At 45.4% G+C, this 21,341-nt stretch overlaps 1 protein-coding gene across 1 annotated transcript; it reads left to right on the top strand.

The window, feature by feature from the left end:
- The first annotated feature begins 9,483 nt into the window (after window positions 1-9,483).
- LOC125553660 (MYB transcription factor 69) lies at window positions 9,484-11,012 on the top strand. The gene is made up of 2 exons (XM_048717413.2): window positions 9,484-9,841; window positions 9,957-11,012. The coding sequence occupies exons 1-2, from the start codon at window positions 9,579-9,581 to the stop codon at window positions 10,603-10,605; spliced, it is 912 nt and encodes a 303-aa protein (XP_048573370.1). The 5' UTR covers window positions 9,484-9,578; the 3' UTR covers window positions 10,606-11,012.
- The last annotated feature ends 10,329 nt before the right edge of the window (window positions 11,013-21,341 follow it).

Genomic DNA, 21,341 nt, shown 5'->3' with positions numbered 1-21,341 from the left:
AAAATATTTGAATAGGCTATGATGATGTAGGTTGCTTCAAAGTGAAGACGACCTCAAGGCACGCGCCCCGCATATAAAATTAATGAACATGTAGTTGTTTCTCACATATATGGCCTAACTACACACTGAAGAACTAAAATGGGTTTCTTTTTGCACCATTTTTTAGCCTTTTTAATGTATATGTACTTCAAATTTTATTTACCTCCATCAAATATCTAGAAATGCATTAAATGCCCTAAATACATCATATTAAATCCAGGAAAGTCTCAAATTTGAACATGGAACTCGAAATGGTGTATTTGTTGGAATATGCGCCCCCTTTATATGGAAGGGGTGGGACGAATTAGGAGGAGGAGGAGGAGTCTCTCCTTAGTTGGGCCAAACTAGGTGGAGGACTCCTCGTTGTAGTTGACTGCCCCTTGCCCCTGTGGCTCCTATCGGAGAAACCGAAAGTGTTTCAAAGAAAACCGGATAAACCGAGAAGCACGAAAAATATTGAAGGACCCTAACTAGTATCCGGAAAATATGAGATGGTACTAGAAGTGTCTGGAACCTTCTGGAATTTTTAGTAGGGAGCCAAAGGGGGTTGCCACTTCGCATGTCCCAAGTGGGCAGGCCCACATGGGCCTTTAGGCCCATTATTGGGGGTGCCGCCCCTTTTGCTTGGGGGCCAAGCCCCCTAGGCGTGGCTAGGGTTGGAAGGCGGCGCATCCCTTGGGTGGACGCCGGCCCTAAATGGGGGCACAACCCTTGGGGCTGCCCCCTCTCCCAAGGCGCCTCCCCTTCCCCTCGGCCTATGTATAGTGGAGGGGGTAGCACCTCTTTTGCATAGAATTTTCTGCGCAAGGCTGCATCCTCTCTCTCTCTCTCTTTCTCTCTCTCTCTCTCTCTCTCTCTGCCTCTTTAGCTTTCTGGATCTCTCATTCTTACACCATTGTTCCTCCTGAAGGGCTCCTCCTCCCTCCTCTTCTACTCCATCATTGATATGTCTCCAACGTATCTATAATTTTTTATTGTTCCATGCTATATTATATTCTGTTTTGGACATTATTGGGCTTTATTATACACTTCTATATTATTTTTGGGACTAACCTATTAACCGGAGGCCCAGCCCAGAATTGTTGTTTTTATGCCTATTTTGCGGTTTCGCAGAAAAATAATATCAAACGGAGTCCAAACAGAATGAAACCTTTGGGAACGTGATTTTCGGAACGAACATGATCCACAGGACTTGGACCCTACGTCAAGACATCAACCAGGAGGCCACGAGGTAGGGGGCGCGCCTACCCCCCTCGGCGCGCCCTCCACCCTCGTGGGCCCCCTGTTGCTCCACCGACGTACTCCTTCCTCCTATATATACCTACGTACCCCCAAACTACCAGATACGGAGCCAAAACCCTAATTCCACCGCCATAACTTTCTGTATCCACGAGATCCCATCTTGGGGCCTGTTCCGGAGCTCCGTCGGAGGGGGCATCGATAACGGAGGGCTTCTACATCAACACCATAGCCCTTCCGATGAAGTGTGAGTAGTTTACCTCAGACCTACGGGTCCATAGTTATTAGCTAGACGGCTTCTTCTCTCTTTTTGGATCTCAATACAAAGTTCTCCCCCTCTCTTGTGGAGATCTATTCGATGTAATCCTCTTTTGCGGTGTGTTTGTTGAGACCGATGAATTGTGGGTTTATGATCAAGTTTATCTATGAACAATATTTGAATCTTCTCTGAATTCTTTTATGTATGATTGGTTATATTTGCAAGTCTCTTCGAATTATCAGTTTGGTTTGGCCTACTAGATTGATCTTTCTTGCAATGGGAGAAGTGCTTAGCTTTGGGTTCAATCTTGCGGTGTCCTTTCCCAGTGACAGTAGGGGCAGCAAGGCATGTATTGTATTGTTACCATCGAGGATAACAAGATGGGGTTTATTTCATATTGCATGAGTTTATCCCTCTACATCATGTCATCTTGCTTAAAGCGTTACTCTGTTCTCTTGAACTTAATACTCTAGATGCATGCTGGATAGCGGTCGATGTGTGGAGTAATAGTAGTAGATGTAGGCAGGAGTCGGTCTACTTGTCTCGGACATGATGCCTATATACATGATCATACCTAGATATTATCATAACTATGCTCAATTCTGTCAATTGCTCAACAGTAATTTGTTTACCCGCCGTGAATACTTATGCTCTCGAGAGAAGCCACTAGTGAAACATATGGCCCCCGGGTCTATCTTCTATCATATTAATCTTCCAATACTTAGTTATTTTTATTGCCTTTTATTTTACTTTGCATCTTTATCATAAAAATACCAAAAATATTATCTTATCATATCTATCAGATCTCACTCTCGTAAGTGACCGTGTAGGGATTGACAACCCCTTATCATGTTGGTTGCGAGGATTTATTTGTTTGTGTAGGTACGAGGGACTCGTGTGTGGCCACCTACTGGATTGATACCTTGGTTTTCAAAAACTGAGGGAAATACTTACGCTACTTTGTTGCACCACCCTTTCCTCTTCAAGGGAAAACCAACGCAAGTGCTCAAGAGGTAGCAGTCATCATCTATCTCTAGGCGGCGAAGCACTGCTGGATCACTGGTGTCAAATGCGTGCAATCCGTAGAGGAATCGTATGTTTGATTCTTCTTCATGGGATGGTTCCAGGGGAATTCAAGAACAATCTTAACTAACTCTTCTTCCGCTGCAATTCAAAGTTGGTAAAAATAAGATCTAATCTTGTATGCATCTTCATGGTGATCCTAGGAACTTTATTCATAGGAATATTTTTTTGTTTCGTACTATGTTTCCCAACACCATAGTGCCATCATCTTCCATTGCTCTCACGGACGAGAGGGTGCATGAGGAACACCACCACCATAGACGAAGAGTTCCAATCAACCGAGACCATCCATGATGCATCATGTCTATTGGTGCGATCAAAAGGAAATGACCAAACGAGTCCATACACGACGTAGAGCCACATGTAGTCGAAGCTACAACACAACAACGACACCTCAAAGCCGAAGGGCATCAAGGAGCTGAGTCCACACCCGAATCGCTTCACCATACACATCAACCACCGAGTTCGTAGAAGGTAAACTCCATCACCACCGGGACAAACAGAGAAGAATAGAAATGACACCACCACAAACAAGCCACTTGACCATGGATGATATCAGCCAGATGGCAAATAGAGCATCTCAATATCGATGCCTCCAAGGAGGGGAGTGACGCTCAAAGCACCACCATCAATGGATCTGGATGAATTTGAGGTTTTTCCCCAGAGACTTGCAAACTAGGAGGAAGTGTCGCAGCTCCATCGAACAATGCCTCCATGGAGGTGAGTGGTACCCAAAGGCATCGCCAGTGTCGGTTCTAACATCGAACTCAAACGGAGCTTTCACCTGGATTGCCACATATAAGCACCGCCTATGCCCGAACTTCCACAAGCATCACTGACGCCACCGACCTCTAGAATACCGACCATTGCAAGTAGTAGAACCACCATAACAACACGCCCCATTCCCGCCAACCCCATGCGTCCGACGAGCACCGCCGTCACCAACCAAGCTGGACGTCCGGGCCCAGATCCGCCAAATGTTAAACCGCCCCATAGCTTGACAAACCGCCATGACCCACTAGAGCCACCGCCCCGAATCCATGCGCTACAGCAGTGCCCACCACCACGTTGGCCGGTCGTCATCCCTGCGAGCACAACAGGACTTCGTTGTGGCCAACGAATGTGGGCATTAGAGCCCAAATCCCTCATGCGTCGGACCACCCCATGATTCGCTGCGCTCAACGCCCACATTGTGCAGGCGAGTAGGTCCGCCATCGGCACCTCCGCCCTGACTTCTATCGTCGCTCCGCGAGCAATCCACGTCGGCCAGGGACGAAGCAGCACGCCACGAGAGAAGCTCCCCCTGCCGCTGCCTTCCACCGAGATGGGCTTCGCCCGTCCGCCTCCTCCTGCAGTGGCCAGGCTGGAGAGTGAGGTGGGGATGGGACGGGGCGGCGGCGGCAAGCGTTCGCTCATGCCACCCCCTAGACAGCGGCGCGGGTGTTTTTTTTAAGCAAGATAAAACAATGTTGAGTTCTGTAAACTCTCGTACAGGAGTAGCTACCTTGCACTAGAGCTATTTTAATTTTAATTTACTTTTTTGCGGGGAACTATTTTATTTTTGGTGGGGAAGAGTCAAAAATCCATAGCTGGACACAAGCACACCTGTTCCCGGATGAACAGTAAATTCAAAAATTTCTGAAATTTTTATACATCGAAAATGAACAAGTTTTCTACAGTCGTGAAAAGTCTCATGGCAATGTGAGGTAGGAGGAAATCGGGACGGACAAAATAAAATCAGTGCTCCAGAATAAAAAAAATCTGAACGTTTGTCAAAACCCTGGTTTTTTGTCAAAGCACCTATCGCCATGAATTTTTTCATACGCCTAGAAAACTTGTGCATCTTTCGTGCCAAAAAAAGTATTTTTTATTTTAATTTTGATTTGTTGTTCATCACTAGGAGAAGATGCTCCCCAACACCAAAACGCCATCCTTGGAAAGAGTTACTCACTTAAGTTGACCTGGCCCCTTGTGGAGCGGTGCAGCATCAGAACTGTTGTGCATTTGCAGTTCGCTACAGTAATGAAAGGCTCAAGATCTACAATCTTACAGAGTCAATTTTGTTGACTCAAATGGAGCATCGGGAGCATCATGTAGATACAAATACAATGAGAGCACGACCGATCTCTACATAGTTAGAATGCATATAGCAATAAAAAGGATCATCGATAAATAGTAAAATCATATAAGACCAAAACTATGCCTAAACGAAAAAAAACAAAGCGATTAAATCCACGATCGACAAACTACATCAATGACCATATCCGCACCAACCATTTCAGCACAACACAAGGACAATGAGATTTTTCAACAGCGACACTCGAGCGTCGTCGTCACCGGATCCAACCACAAATGGTGAGAGTCTAGGTTTTCACTCTGAAGAACCAATCTAAGCATATCCGAACAATGCCTTCTATAAGATAACGACGTAAAAACATCATTATTGTCAGATATAACATATTAGTGTAAGACTTGGGTTTTCACACCGGAGCTTGAGACCGGGTACTCATGAAGCACCACCATCGGAGTTAATCATTTTTTCTAGAAAAGGAGGTTCAACCCCTGCCTCTGCATCAATCGATGCATGCAGTCATCTTTATTAATTATTTCACAAAGGTTTGACAAGAACATACATCAATCCACCTGAAGCCATCACTCACACCTACAAACTCGATAATGTGGAGTGCTCTCACTCCCCATATCTAAAATCGGTGTCGTCATTGATCCATCCACATAACGTATCAGGACCAACAGCCAGTGTAGCCTACCTAAAGTGCACGCCACATGCACACGTTTTAGAAACCGCCATCATCATCGGACCATTGACCCATCTTCAGGAGAGATATCTGCATCTTCCTTGCCATTCCGGACATCCGTCGACGCCACCACGGCGCCACCGCCCTGCGTTCATCCACCCAGACGCGAACACTCTGGAAGATCTATCTTGCGTAGCACCTGCCAACCAGGCATGACTCAGCGTAGCACCTGTCGGCTAGGCATGACTTGACAGCTTCACCGAAGCTCCGCGCAAGACAAAGCCGCTCCACCTCCTGCCTCTGTCTTCCAACGCTGCTCCACAAACGATGCTCTCAAGAGAGAAACGGCGTTGTAGTACCGCCTGAAGGAAATATGCCCTAGAGGAAATAATAAAGTTATTATTTATTTCCTTATATCATGATAAATGCTTATTATTCATGCTAGAATTGTATTAACCGGAAACATAATACATGTGTGAATACATAGACAAACAAAGTGTCACTAGTATGCCTCTACTTGACTAGCTCGTTGATCAAACATAGTTATGTTTCCTAGCCATAGACATGAGTTATCATTTGATTAACGGGATCAAATCATTAGGAGAATGATGTGATTGACTTGACCCATTCCGTTAGCTTAGCACTTGATCGTTTAGTATGTTGATATTGCTTTCTTCATGACTTATACATGCTCCTATGACTATGAGATTATGCAACTCCCGTTTACCGGAGGAACACTTGTGTGCTACCAAACGTCACAACGTAACTGGGTGATTATAAAGGTACTCTACAGGTGTCTCCGAAGGTACTTGTTGAGTTGGCGTATTTCGAGATTGGGATTTGTCACTCCGATTGTCGGAGAGGTATCTCTGGGCACACTCGGTAATGCACATCACTATAAGCCCGGCAAGCATTGTAACTAATGAATTAGTTGCGGGGTGATGTATTACGGAACGAGTAAAGAGACTTGCTGGTAACGAGATTGAACTAGGTATTGAGATACCGACGATCGAATCTCGGGCAAGTAACATACCGATGACAAAGGGAACAACGTATGTTGTTATGCGGTTTGATCGATAAAGATCTTCGTAGAATATGTAGGAGCCAATATGAGCATCCAGGTTCCGCTATTGGTTATTGACCAGAGACGTGTCTCGGTCATGTCTACATAGTTCTCGAACCCGTAGGGTACGCACACTTAAAGTTCGATGACGATTTGTATTATGAGTTATGTGATTTGATATACCGAAGGTAGTTCGGAGTCCCGGATGAGATCGGGGACATGACGAGGAGTCTCGAAATGGTCGAGACATAAAGATCGATATATTGGACGACTATATTCGGACATCGGAAAGGTTCCGAGTGATTCGGGTATTTTTCGGAGTACCGAAGAGTTACGGGAATTCGTATTGGGCCTTAATGGGCCATACGGGAAAGGAGAGAAAGGCCTCAAAAGGTGGCCGCACCCCTCCCCATGGTCTGGTCCGAATTGGATTAGGGAAGGGAAGCGCCCCTTCCTTCTCCTTTTCCTTTCCCCTTTTTCTATTCCATATGGGAGGAGGAATCCTATTAGGACTAGGGAGTCCTAGTAGGACTCCACACTTCTGGCGCACCCTAGGGGCTGGCCAGCCTCCCCTCCTCCATCCTTTATATACAGGGGTAGGGGAGCACCCTAGAACACACAAGTTGATCAGTTGATCTATTCCAGCTGTGTGCGGTGCCCCCCTCCACCATATTCCACCTCATTTATATCGTAGCGGTGTTTAGGCGAAGCCCTGCGTCGGTAGCAACATCATCACCGTCATCACGCCGTCGTGCTGACGAAACTCTCCTGTGAAGCTTTGCTGGATCGGAGCTCGCGGGACGTCATCGAGTTAAACGTGTGCAGAACTTGGAGGTGCCGTGCGTTTGGTACTTGGATCGGTCGGATCGTGAAGACGTACGACTACATCAACCGTGTTGTGCTAACGCTTCCGCATTCGGTCTACGAGGGTACGTGGACACACTCACCCCTCTCGTTGCTATGCATCACCATGATCTTGCGTGTGCGTAGAATTTTTTTTAAAATTACTACGTTCCCCAACACCGCCATCGTCCGATCTGAAAGGCCAGATCCTAGTGTTTCCTCCAAAGCAGCACGAGTGGGTCGACAACAATTACACAGCGATGCCTTCATCAAGATAACGACGCAAAACGGCGTCGTCGCCCGCCAACAACTCGGTTTTCACCGACAACTATGTCTCTCCGACTCGTAGCCGGGACTAGATGACGAATCTCGAGATTCAACCATCTAGCCGCAGGCCGACCATCTCTGACGAAAGAGATGACCACCACCACCGACTACACTGGCCAGAATAGATCTGACCAAAGATGCCGACGCGACCACCGAGGCCCTCCACGCCGCCGCAGCCGATCCAAAGGTAGATCGAATCACTGGCCAAGAACCAGAGTGTCGTAGCCCTCGTGACCGCAGCACCCACGACCCCTGGCCCATCTCCACTGAAGCTCCCATCGGCAGCGCCCAATGCCTAGCGCCTGGCTCAAGATCTACATGGAGCTGTATTTAACTAACTAGTAGAGGTGATTGACTTTATTGCAACCCCCACAAGAATCAGTGGTGAATGCATAGGTTGGTAGCATCAGATTGTGTTTCTTGTGTTTACTAATTTTTAATAAGAGATGTGTGGCTCAGGTGTTGGCACATTGCTGCCGGTGTTGTCTCACATTGTGCCTGTGGAGATGAGCCTTGCAAATAATGGACAAGGTGGACCTACCTGCGTGCGAAATGTACATGGCCTCCACGATATTAATACTGTGGTTTATTTGTTGACCGGATAGATAAGATGATCAACATTGCTATGTGATGTATCAATCTATCTTTTAATGAACACGAGATACACGCATACGCTCACAAACATGCGTCTGTATGAATGAATGTACACACGTCTATCCCTATGAACGTATTGGAGAGGATTGATTGATAAATTTTTGTATTGGCGAAGTCACCACAGCCCACAGGCATCTCATAGTCAGCTAGAAGGATATCTCTCACCGAATGAACATCATCAAAAAGTCTAAAAAAAATTCAAAAAAAATGTGAGCAAACACACCAGGCCTAAGATTTGACCGATCTAGTTTCACCACAAAGAACCGAAACATAAAGTGTTGTGTATGTTTTCTAATTAATAACATTAGGCATCACTTTTTTATTTTTCAAGTGAATAGTTTGGTTTTATTGACTATTCAAACAAAGTAGTCAGATACACCAAAATAAGCAGGGACAATAAAAATCCATGATAAAAGTAAAAAAGTTAAATCAAGTTTCTTCGAAGTCACCGTCTCTAGTTTCACATTTTGTAACTCGAGTTTTCTGCATGCTCAATAATCTAACAAAAAAAACTAAAAGAGCACTCTAAACTACAAAATGTGGTCCCTCCACCTCTCAATGCCAAAAGGCCTGCGAGGGCAAGAAAAATCGACAGGAATCCTATCTGCCAGCGGCTAGGGTTTTCTGTCGAGCACGAACGACCTGGTCGAATGAGTTCGGTCGATCAGCCGCCACTGGTTTTATTTTATTTATTTATTTGCTTTATTGTAAACATGAATGAATTGTTAAAATTGAACTTGATATAACTGGTAGTTTTGCTGTCTTCTATATGAAAAAGGTTTAAGAATGGTGGTTTCATTATTGAAACTAGTAGGGAATTCCAAGATTTATTATGGGTTCATGGCTATGCGTGATTTGTGCGTGTTATTGCGGAATGAAATGCCTCGATGAATCAAGCTGGATGAGCCATCTGCCATCGACCTCTTGCACGCAATGCAAATGCCGGAGCCTTTAAATTTCACACAGTAGGCAGTACACCTCGGTACACCTCTGGCTATATGGCTATCCCGTCCTCCCTTTAAGGTGTGGGCCAGGTGGATCGATGGGTTCCTATATCATTCATGTGATGCTGTTGATGGAAAGAGAAAGCGTATGTACCACAGACCGATCAGCAGCTAGCAAGAAAGTGAAAATCACAGTAGCGTCACAGGTGTACGTACGTAGACGGCAACAAGTGAAAAGGAGCTCACTCACTCCCATTCAGCTCCAAGCTCCTTGCTATATATACGCACCACACGCTTGAGACAGTGCACGGCCAGAAAAAGACGAGATCAAATCAAGCCGGGGATCCAGAGAGAGTGATCGAACAGTAGTGATGGGGAGGCCGCCGTGCTGCGACAAGTTGGGCGTGAAGAAGGGTCCGTGGACGCCGGAGGAGGACATCATCCTGGTCTCCTACATCCAGGAGCACGGCCCCGGCAACTGGCGGTCTGTGCCGGTGAGCACCGGCCTCATGCGCTGCAGCAAGAGCTGCCGCCTCCGCTGGACCAACTACCTCCGCACCGGCATCAAGCGCGGCAACTTCACAAGCCACGAGGAAGGCGTCATCGTCCACCTCCAGTCACTCCTCGGCAACAGGTATACCTACCACTGATCAACTTCATATCATCAAATCAATGGGTGGCTGGGGCAGTGGCCTGGCGTCCATGGCGATCGATTTAGCTAACAGTTCCATCTCTTGCTTTGAATGTAGATGGGCGGCGATCGCGTCGTACCTGCCGCGGAGGACGGACAACGACATCAAGAACTACTGGAACACGCACCTCAAGAAGAAGCTCAGGAAGCAGCAAGCCATGGGAGCCATTTTCGCGCCGCCGGCGTCCTCCTCCCCCGGCACAGCAGGCGACAACTTCGACCACCACAACCACCACGACATGGTCTCCAGGGCCGACGGCTACGGGGCCGGCCAGGCGTACATGAACACGGAGGTCTCGCAGCTGATCGCCGGGCGTGGTCACTCGCCGTTCGCCGACGCTGCCCCCGAGGCCTGCTCCTCGTCGTCCTACGCTTCGAGCGTGGACAACATATCCAAGCTGCTCGGCGGCTTCATGAAGAGCTCCCCGCCGCCGCCGCCGCCGCACAACAACTACGACGCCGACGACGTCAAGCCTCTGCTGCCCTTGGACAGTATGTCCGGCACCGGCAGCGCCGAGCTGAGCTTCACCGCCAGCGTGCAGCAGCCGGCGTTGATGGGGGGACGCGTCGGGTACGAGTACGACGACGAGACCAAGCAGAAGCAGCAGCATCAGGCGCCACTGTCCTCGATCGAGAAGTGGTTGTTCGATGAGGCCGCGGACCTGGAGCTGTCCGATGAGTGCTACTCCGTTCCAATGCTGTTCTAGCTAGCTCGCTGGGAAAGTAAATTAAGAAACGATGGCGTCACAGCCCACACACGCGCGCAAACATACTGTGTTAATTAGGTTAATTAATCTATGTTACTCCATGTTTGATACTCTACCTATGCATCCATGTTTGATAGTACACACAAGTAATGAGCCAAGCCTCAGTTGGTAATTTCCTAGCGTCCATAGCCGCATTACGCATACGCATGTACGCACCTCCTTTGTACACTGAAACGTCGAAGGGTAAGAGACAGCGACAGGGATTTAGCAGGACTGGCGAACTGTGTCATCTGCATTCCGTAGGCATGATGTAACCAAGGTTATCTATGCTCAAAAAGGGAAGAAGAGGCCTGCATATGTTTGTGTCACTTGACCTTGAACAATTTGTCTCCGATGGTGAAAAAAATTGGAGACTGGAGAGCACTCTGACCATGTTATTTCTTGTTTTATCAATCACAAGAAGCAGAACATCAGCACAGTGGGTGCTTGTTTTGTTCTTCCCGCAGAAAAGCTTTGCAGAGAAATGTGCAAACTACTACTCCCACAGAGTAATAATTAAGCAACTACAAGCTTCGGGTTAGAAGATTGTACAAAATTTCACATTTGATGGCACCTACGAATAGGGCCATCAGCATTACTGGAAATGAATTGTTAACTTGTTAGTGTTATAGGTCAAAATTGCGCATAGGCAGTACTACACGGAATGGGCATTAATACCCATGGAAATGCTTAGTAATTGCATGATCAGGACATGGGCCGTCACGTCCTTCTCCGTTACACGTCCCCTTTGAACCCCCCCAGTGTAAATTCAATTTCTGCAAACTCCGATGTAGATTCAGAGCTGACAAATTAGTTCATACGAAACATCATACTTTTTTTTAAAAGAAGGATTACCCCCGGCCTCTGTATCAAGCGATACGAAACACCATCTGGATGTAGTTCAAATTCATCTATCTCAAAAGTCAGGAAACAGTAATACTATATCATCTTGTTGGTATATTACTGTGTTTAACTCATCCAAGCCAAAGATGATCATCAGACTTCAGAACATGATAAGAATCAAGTAGAGGCATAAGAATCAAGTAGGGGTATACGTCTCCATTTGATGTAGCCATCATTCACGGTACAGGATGGGGCCTAAGGCTACTGGTGCACGTGTAGTTTAAGGGTGCCAACGGAGTGCCAGGACTGGACAACCAACCAGCAGCTAGCAACCAAGTACGAAAGATCGATTCATGTTACCTCAATGGAGCACATGAACAAGCTACACTGACCCTTCCAGGAAACCTTCTTTGGCTGTACAGTAAGTCAGGTTGCAGGTGCCGGTCCCGCTAGGCTCGCAAAACACGATGAATTAGTTCACAATACACCAACAGCTTCAAACTCTCCTAACCAAGGATTCAAGATAAAATAAGGTCAATGTTCTAAACTTGGCACTAGAAGACCAGTCCCAACCTTTTCAAAGGGTCTTGTGTATATCTGTTGTTGCTGCAGTGAAACTGATGGTCAATTGAGGAAATGGGAATAATCTGAATTTCTGAATAAAATCATCCCCAGAAAAAGCGAAGCACTTGATGGGGTGATGGGTGCAACATTTTAACCATTCATCAACACGTATAGCTGTTAAACATCATCATGTCACGATGACTTGTGTCGTGTAGCTCACGTAGCTTCGACAGGAGATAGTTAGGAGATAGTTTAGATTCTCTCTAAACCGCATGTACTTATCTCTATCTCTTATCTCTTCCTTGCTCCTCAAGATGTAATCTCTCCAAACTACTTGTATGCATATCCAGGGATAAGCCCATGTCTATATAACACGCAGGCGCGACCCCGATCAGGGTACGACGCTTCTCGCCTTTCGCACATGGTATACAGAGCCCCTTTTCTTCGTCACGTCTAGTTCGCTAGGGTTTTCCTACCACCAAAGCTCGCCACCATGTCCTCCTCTGCCGCAGCCAACTCCAACCTCTCCGGTCAAGTTACCGAGAGGCTATCCCGCACCAACTATGTTCTCTGGCGCACCTAGATAACCCCGCAGATCAGAGGAGACGGCTTCTTCGGATACGTGGATAGAACCACACCGGAGCCGGCCAAGCACGTCGTCACCAAGGACAAGGATGGGAAAGAAGAGACGATTCCAAATCCCCTCCACTCGGTTTGGATCCGAGAAGATCAACAGGTATTGGGCTATCTGTTGAACAATCTGACAAAAGAAGTACTAGTGCAAGTCACATCCATCGATCATGCACATGAGCTCTGGGCGGCACTAGCAGGGATGTTTTCCTCGCAGTCGCATTTCTAGGGTGAACAACATCCGCATCGCGCTCTCTCATGCTCACAAGGGAACGCAGTCCGCGGCGACGTACTTCGCATATATGCGGTCGCTCTCGGACGAACTTGCTGCTGCGGGCAAGCCTCTTCAAGACGGCGAGCTAGTCTCCTACATCCTCGCCGGCCTCGACATGGAGTACCAGCCCCTCGTCTCCACCCTCGACGCGCGCACACAGCCGGTCACCATCGATGAGCTCTTCTCCCAGATGAGCAACTTTGACCAGCGTGTTGCGCTCTTCCAGGGGAACGGCGGCTTCAAGTCGTCGGCCAATGCTGCCACTCGCGGCCGTGGTGGTGGCGGCGGCGGAGGATCACGCTACCGCGGCCCACCGCGGAAGGGCAAAACCAGCAACGGCGGTGGCGGCGGCAACTTCAACAGCAACCCCCGCGGCCCCGGCAACAACAACGGCAGTGCGCGGCCCTCCTACACCAACTCCAAGGGCCGTCGCAACTCCCCTAGGTCACGCCCTGACACTATCCGATGTCAAATCTGTGGAAAACCGGGGCACTCAGCAAAGGATTGCTGTTATCGCTTCGAAGAGGATGAAGACTCCTCCCAAGATGAGAAAGTTGCTGGCGGGGCAGAGGCCTCATATGGGGTCGACAACAACTGGTATGTTGACAGTGGTGCTACAAACCACATCACCGGCGAGTTAGAGAAGGTCACCATGAGGGAGAAATACCGCGGCCCGGAGCAAGTCCACGCCGCAAATGGAGAAGGTATGAGAATTAGTCATGTTGGTCACTCAATTATTAAAACCCCTCACCGAAAAATCCATCTTAGAAAAATATTGCATGTTCCTAGAGCTTCCATGAATCTCCTTTCAGTTCATCGCATTGCCATTGATAACCATGTCTTTCTTGAGTTTCACCCCTATTTCTTTTTGATTCGAGATCAGGTCACGAAGAAAATCCTCTATCGAGGTAGATGCATTTGAGGGCTATATCCGTTGATTCCCGAGCTTAGGAGATTCAATAAAACAGCATGTGCTGTCACCAAGTTATCTTCAACCCGGTGGCATGATCGTCTAGGGCATGCATCTTTTTCTTTAGTAGAACAAGTGCTTAGGAAAAATAAGCTCCCATATGTTGGAGAGCGTAATGTTGAAACAGTTTGTGATTCTTGCCAAAGAGCTAAAAATCATCAGTTGCCATATCCTATCTCTATGAGTGTTTCTACTAAACCATTGCAACTTATTTTCTCTGATGTTTGGGGTCCGTCCCCTTCTTCTGTAGGGAGACACACTTACTGCGTAAGTTTTATCGATGACTATAGTAAATTCTCTTGGATTTATCTACTTAAAAAATGATCCGATGTTTTTCCAGTCTTTCAAAATTTCCAAGCACTCGTTGAACGTAAATTCGATAGCAAGATCATTGTTGTCCAATCCGATTGGGGAGGGGAATACGAAAAATTAAATTCCTTCTTCCAAAAACTTGGTATTTCTCACCATGTGTCATGCCCACATGCTCACCAACAGAACAGGTCTGCTGAACGCAAACACCGTCATATTGTAGAGGTTGGTCTCTCTCTTTTAGCCGGCGCATCCATGCCCTTAAAATTCTGGGATGAGGCTTTCCTCACAGCCGTGCACATCATAAACATGTTACCTAGTCGTGTCAATGAAACGCCTATGGAACGTCTCCTTCATACTAAACCCGACTACACCACTCTTCGTGTGTTTGGGTGTGCCTGTTGGCCAAATCTGCGCCCATACAACAAGCATAAGCTCATGTTTCGATCAAAACAGTGTGTCTTTATAGGGTATAGTGCTCAACACAAAGGTGTCAAATACCTTGATGTCTCTACTGGCCGAGTATATATTTCTCGTGATGTAGTCTTTGATGAAACAAAATTTCCATTTTCTGATCTACATCCTAATGCCGGCGCTCTTCTACGTCAAGAAATTCTTCTTCTCCCATCTCACCTAACCGGCGCAGACCCACAGGGAAATAATTGTGATGATACAACATTGACTAACCCTCATAACACCAGTCTAGCTGAGTTTTGTGAAACAGGACAAGAAAATGGTGCAAAATGGTGAAGAAATCACCCTAAACAGGCAGTATTTCATGTGTCCAGCACCAGGGAGCATATCGCCCTCGGGATCATCACCGCCGCAGACTGCTGCGCAATCCTCTGCGGGATCCGTGTTGTTGCAGGAAACCTGCGCCTCGGGTTCAGCGCCAGCAGGCAGCAGCGACCGTGCGGGCGCACCAGGCGACAACCGCGCCAGCAGCGGCGGTCCCGCATCCGCCACGCGGGCTTCTCCCGTTCGTCATGCAGCGGACACCGGGCCGCGCCAATCAGCACCGGCCACTGGGCCGCCCCTGAGCCGGTGGCCCATTGGAGTGGACCGCTGCTGTGCGCGCCGTTCCACGAGCCACTCCACCGGTCGGCCTGATCCCCTCATCGGCTCGGGATCCAGCGCAGATCCTTGTCGGTCGGTGTCATCATTGCCCCCTGACGAGCCATTGGCAGGGGCCGGGTCCGGATCTTCTGCGTCGGGTCACATGTCCTCTTCATCAGCTGAAGCCGCAGAAGATCCCGGCGCTTCATCATCTCCTGTAGACAGATCTGGTGCAGGATCCAAGGCGGCTGATGGATCTTCTGTGGATCCAGCGGCTGTACCTGCTTCACAAACACGTACACGTCTTCAAAAAGGGGTAATTAAACCTGTCAATTACAAGCATATTACCAAGTTTGGTATGGCATGTACCACAGGTGAACCGACTTCTTTGCAAGAAGCATTTGGTGATTTGAAGTGGAAAAGGGCTATGGAAGAAGAATACATGGCTCTTCAGAAGAACAAATCTGGTTCCCCCAAAGCAAGGTAAAAATTTGATAGATTGCAAATGGGTATTCAGAATCAAGAGAAAATCTGATGGAACAATAGATCGCTATAAAGCTAGACTGGTTGCAAAAGGATTTAAACAAAGGTATGGCATAGATTATGAAGATACCTTTAGTCCAGTTGTGAAAATTGCTACCATTCGTCTTGTTTTGTCTATTGCCGTTTCAAGAGGATGGAGTCTCAGGCAACTAGACGTACAGAACGCGTTTCTCCATGGTGTTCTGGAAGAAGAAGTCTACATGAAACAGCCTCCTGGGTTCGAAAACAGAAAATTTCCCACTCATGTCTGCAGGCTTGATAAGGTCATTTATGGGTTGAAGCAAGCTCCTAGAGCATGGTATTCCAGGCTCAGTCATAAACTGCAAGCTCTCGGTTTCATTCCTTCTAAGTCTGACACTTCCCTGTTTATATACAATAGGTCAAATACATCTATATTTGTACTTATTTATGTGGATGATATAATTGTTACAAGCTCATCTGATGAGGCAGTGGCAAGACTATTAAAGGACTTGAGTGCTGAGTTTGCTTTGAAGGATCTTGGAGACTTGCATTTTTTCTTAGGGATTGAAGTCAAGAAACATGGTAATGATCTTCATCTCTCTCAAGAAAAGTATGCTACTAACCTAGTCAAACGAGTAGGGTTGCAAGGGTGTAAACCATCACCCACTCCCTTATCTAGTTCAGAAAAACTGTCACTTATAGAAGGAGATCCCTTGAATCAAGAGGACAGCACAAACTACAGAAGTCTAGTAGGTGCACTTCAATATTTGACGCTTACAAGACCAGATATTTCATTTGCTGTTAATAAAGTATGCCAGTTTCTTCATGCTCCTACAACAGTTCATTGGACTGCAGCCAAACGCATAGTTAGATATATCAAAAATACTCTGAACACTGGTCTTACTTTCAGCAAGTCTCCATCAACTCTGGTTAGTGCTTTTTCTGACTCTGACTGGGCAGGATGTCTGGATGGTAGACGGTCTATAGGTGGATTTGCAATCTTCTTTGGACCAAATCTTATATCTTGGTGTGCCAAGAAACAAGCTACAGGTCAAGTACAGAAGCAGAGTATAAAGCCTTGGCAAATGCAACGGCAGAAATTATATGGGTTCAGTCTTTACTCAGAGAGCTTGGCATAAGACGAATCCCAGCACCATGCTTATGGTGTGATAATCTTGGTGCTACATATCTCTCTGCAAATCCAGTTTTCCATGCCAGAACAAAACATATTGAAATTGATTTCCATTTTGTCAGAGAACGTGTTGCTAACAAACAATTGGAAATCCGGTTTGTTCATTCCAGAGATCAGCTTGCAGATGGGTTTACCAAGGCTTTACCTACACGAAGCTTTGAAGAGTTCAAACATAATCTCAACTTGTCCAAGTTGTGATTAAGGGAGGGTGTTAAACATCATCATGTCACAATGACTTGTGTCACGTAGCTCACGTAGCTTCGACAGGAGGTAGTTAGGAGATAGTTTAGATTCTCTCTAAACCGCATGTACTTATCTCTATCTTTTATCTCTTCCTTGCTCCTTAAGATGTAATCTCTCCAAACTACTTGTATGCATATCCAGGGATAAGCCCCTGTCTATATAACACGCAGGCACGACCCCGATCAGGGTACGACGCTTCTCGCCTTTCGCACAATAGCAATACATTTTCTTATGTTATTACTTCCTGCCATTTCAGGTAACACATGTTTTGTGCTAAGCTATACCTGAAGTAGTTTGCCAGCACCGACATCAAAAGTAGTCGATCTTCGCGTGCCTGCATATATTTGTACCATGCACATATTCAGATGTCATCGATTGACAGACATAAGTTGCCATCTCCTTCAGGAATGAAGGCATGGGCTCCAAGTTGAGCCCTGGTTCACCAATTTGGGGGTGTGGGGGTGGAGGGGACCCTAAGGGATATCCTCAGGAGCAAGCATACAATTATGCATTGAAGGTGAGGCATATAGTAGTGTAAGGATAATGTCATCATCAAGTATTCAATTGCTCTTTAATAGACAGGTGATGTATGAACTAAGGGGAGATCTGAAGGCACACACAAGTGTCATGCATCAATCTTTGAATCGATGAACAATTGCCATTGACTAGAGGAAACTTCGCTTTCCAGTTTTTTAAAATTACTACTCCCTCCGTTCCATCACAAGTGTCGTGGTTTTAGTTTGAACTAAAACCACGACACTTGTGATGGAACGGGAAGAGTATTTGTCAGTTTTCTAATACAAAAATTATCAGTAACATGGTTTGGTTTATTATGCCAACCAAAGTATCTCATATAACTGTGTATACTTCTATGAAAACTAAGCTCTTGTTTGACAAGTCCCAGCACCTGCTATGCTAGAAAATCAAGGAATTTGTGCAAACGCCACATGGCGCCGTTGCAACTTCTTACTACCATATTTAAAATCCAATGAGTTGCTAATCAAAACTGAACCATTTAATCGAAGAAAAGTGGAAACAATAATTAAAGTAGCATGCGTGGTTATTAGACAAATTACATTCATCTACTTCATTCAAGAAATTACCGTTCTGCTCCGAATAGTATGCGCTTTAGAATTCCTATTTCCAAATATCTCTGTCAGCGTACTAATGACCCATTAGTGCAATAGGTACTCGCTGGTCCAGATTTTGCCTTGGATTAAAGGTGATATAAGAAGGAAACATTGCACAGGCACATGACAGTAGATGACTTGATTAGGTAGTACTAAAAGTTTAAAACGACGCCTGTAGACAGACAGATGTAACAATTTGTCTGCCACATTCTGCGCGGGTTAAAACTAGTGAGTATCAACACTTAAAAGCTTAAAAAGTATTACATATTTACTTAATCTGCAACCAAAGCACTAATTACTTGTATAAAAAAAGGATTTCCAGTGATAGAATACTTCATCTATTCAAAAGCAAGACTGGAACCAGATGTGTAGACCATACGCAGCTGCTGATACAAAATTAAAGAGCCTGGGATACACATTACTCACAAGTGAACAGCCAGCGCTAATGGCTCAAAAGGTGGTCACAGAAAGGACACCCCTAAACAGTGCTTTAACTTGTTCATATCTTAGTTCACATGAAAGTACTAGTGTGCAATATGATCAGCTCACAGAGTTAGCTGCTTACCTCCCAACCACTAACCAGATTAACACCACAAGGACCACCTCAGCCAGCCAACTCTTTTGTAGTTGAGGACTTTGACCCAAAGGCACCACCGGCAATGCCCTCAGTCTCCAGTTGAGACTTAACACCTGTTACTTGCATCTTATTGTTGCAAGAATGTGATGGATACCATTCTCTAACAAATGTTATCAAACTCAGAAGATTAGTCTGTAAGTGTACAGGGAGAAACAAGTTGCAGCATATCAGTGCACAGACTGACAGAAAGGTAGCAAACTGCAGGGTACAGTGCTTATACCAGTAACTGCTTGAAGATAGCTGTAGAGTTTGCTAAAAAAAGAAAAAGGTTAAATTTGCTCCCCTAAACTATTGTCTTGCCTCACTCCCTCTCTTCAAATTTTATTTAGCCTCACTTGGTGGGGAATTGGATGTACAGACAGTACAAACCAACCACTTGGGTTCAAGTCCTCATGGACATGAATTTGGGTTCTTCTTCTTATTATTATTATTGTTATTATTTAAAGCAGAAACATGGGCTATCTGTCAACAAAAACATACCATTGAATTTGTGTTTAAAAATATTCACATTTTTAACCAAAAAGCGTACCATTGAATTTGTATTTAAACGTAGCCATGGAGTGGGTATGTAAAACTCAGTTAAAATTTTACAATTTACGACATGTGCCAAAAAGGTACCATATTTACTTTTGCTTCTGCACAGATCTCAGATAGTCATATTTTTAACCAAAAGTTACATGTATATACTTCACCTAGCAATTCTTTTTCGATAACAGGTGGATTTATCAATGAAGCATCAAGAGGATACTAACACAATGAGCATGTTCATTTGGATTCTTTTAAAGTTGTACCTGCTAGGATATGAATGACCATTTTGCACAAAAAAACTTTGTAACTATAATCTAGAATTATAAGCAAACCAGGAGTCTTTTAGCTATTCACACCCCTGAATCCTCTGTGAAATACCATTGATCATTGCAGAGCTTTCATTCAGAGTCACATAGCAAGTCCAATGCAGGATGCTACTGTTTGAGCAATGAGAAACGTCATTAGCTCAGCTCAGTAATGCACACATAAAACAAACAAAAATACAGCATGATCCTCATAATTGCATGTTGCCTGTCGCATCATAGGCACGTCTACATTTAATGGCAAAAAAGAATTGTAACCAACTATTCAATGGAAATTTTCCCCACAAGCGCACTATCAGTAGGCCCCCTTGATATGGTGGACAAGAGGCTATGCAACATGTCACACTGCCTGCCATGCGTTCCTGCTAATTTGTAGAGACCCTATGCTATATCAAAGGACTTGATTAAGATGCCAATTCATTCGGCATCATTTAGGGTATATATTCATTCATACTGAAATGTAGCGCTATCTGCCTGTTAGGAAAATTAATGTGAACTCGTTGTTCCAGGTCCATATCTAAAAAAAATTGAATGATAGATGCGGCTCAAATCAGTGATTGAATGCTTTTAGAAAAGAAAATCTGGGGGAGTAACTGCCAACTGCCAGTTATGGTAACAGTCTAAAATGCTGTAGGTGGTCAGGAAACATCAATTTAGGATTTCCAGTTGAGGTTATGGAAGACAGAGCCAATATCTCTTCAGTTCACAACGAAATGTGTAAACTCTAATTCATACTGTTTCTGTCTTCAAATGATTCCAAATAACACTACTGCTTTTCTCTGGAACCATCAACACATTAAGACGGCCTTTGAAAACTCTGAGTAAGAAATCCATAACTCCCTCACTTATCTCTGGGAACTATAAGCTTGAATTTCATGGTAAGTCATGACTAAGGCCTCACAGGGGATGGAGGAATTTAACTGTTCATTTGGAAATTGAAGCAACGCTCCTACCAAATTCTTATAAGCATGCCTTTAAGAGGGCAAATCCTAAAGGTTGAACAATGCTTAAGATCATTTTTGGAATTGAACATCAAAAGAAAATCAGTTGAAGCAGCAATGCAAAGAAAGATAGCTGAGAAGTCACTAGCTTACAACTAAGAAATTTCAGAAATATGGGCAAATCTAGTGTCGCGAAGGATTAATCTTATTGATTGCTTCATTCAGCAAGAATGGAAGTTGATTCATGTTGATGACTATTCACTAGACAAACCCCTTATCTAGTTTTCATGTAGTCGCAATCTGAAATCTGAGTGTGTGTGGCTTTATGCTCAGGCTAGCTGCACTTGGAACCAGTACCTGTTTCCATGAAGCAAGCAAGGTAGATGGCGAGTTTCTTCTTCATTCAGAAAATGAGGCAGAGGTGCAATACCAATTCATAGCAGCAGCTTCTGTTGTTGACCATTTTTAGTAGGCTAAATCGGAAATAAGAGGGTTACATCACACTAACTATTCCGGTGCAAGCAATTGGCATGGGTCCACCAATTGATTGCAA

This window comes from Triticum urartu, chromosome 4A, assembly GCF_056163025.1.
Source record: "Triticum urartu cultivar PI428250 chromosome 4A, HENAU_Tu73, whole genome shotgun sequence".
In the NCBI taxonomy this organism is placed as follows: Eukaryota; Viridiplantae; Streptophyta; class Magnoliopsida; order Poales; family Poaceae; genus Triticum; species Triticum urartu.
The sequence above is the reverse complement of the archived record's forward strand: the minus strand, read 5'-3'. Positions and strand labels throughout refer to the sequence as shown.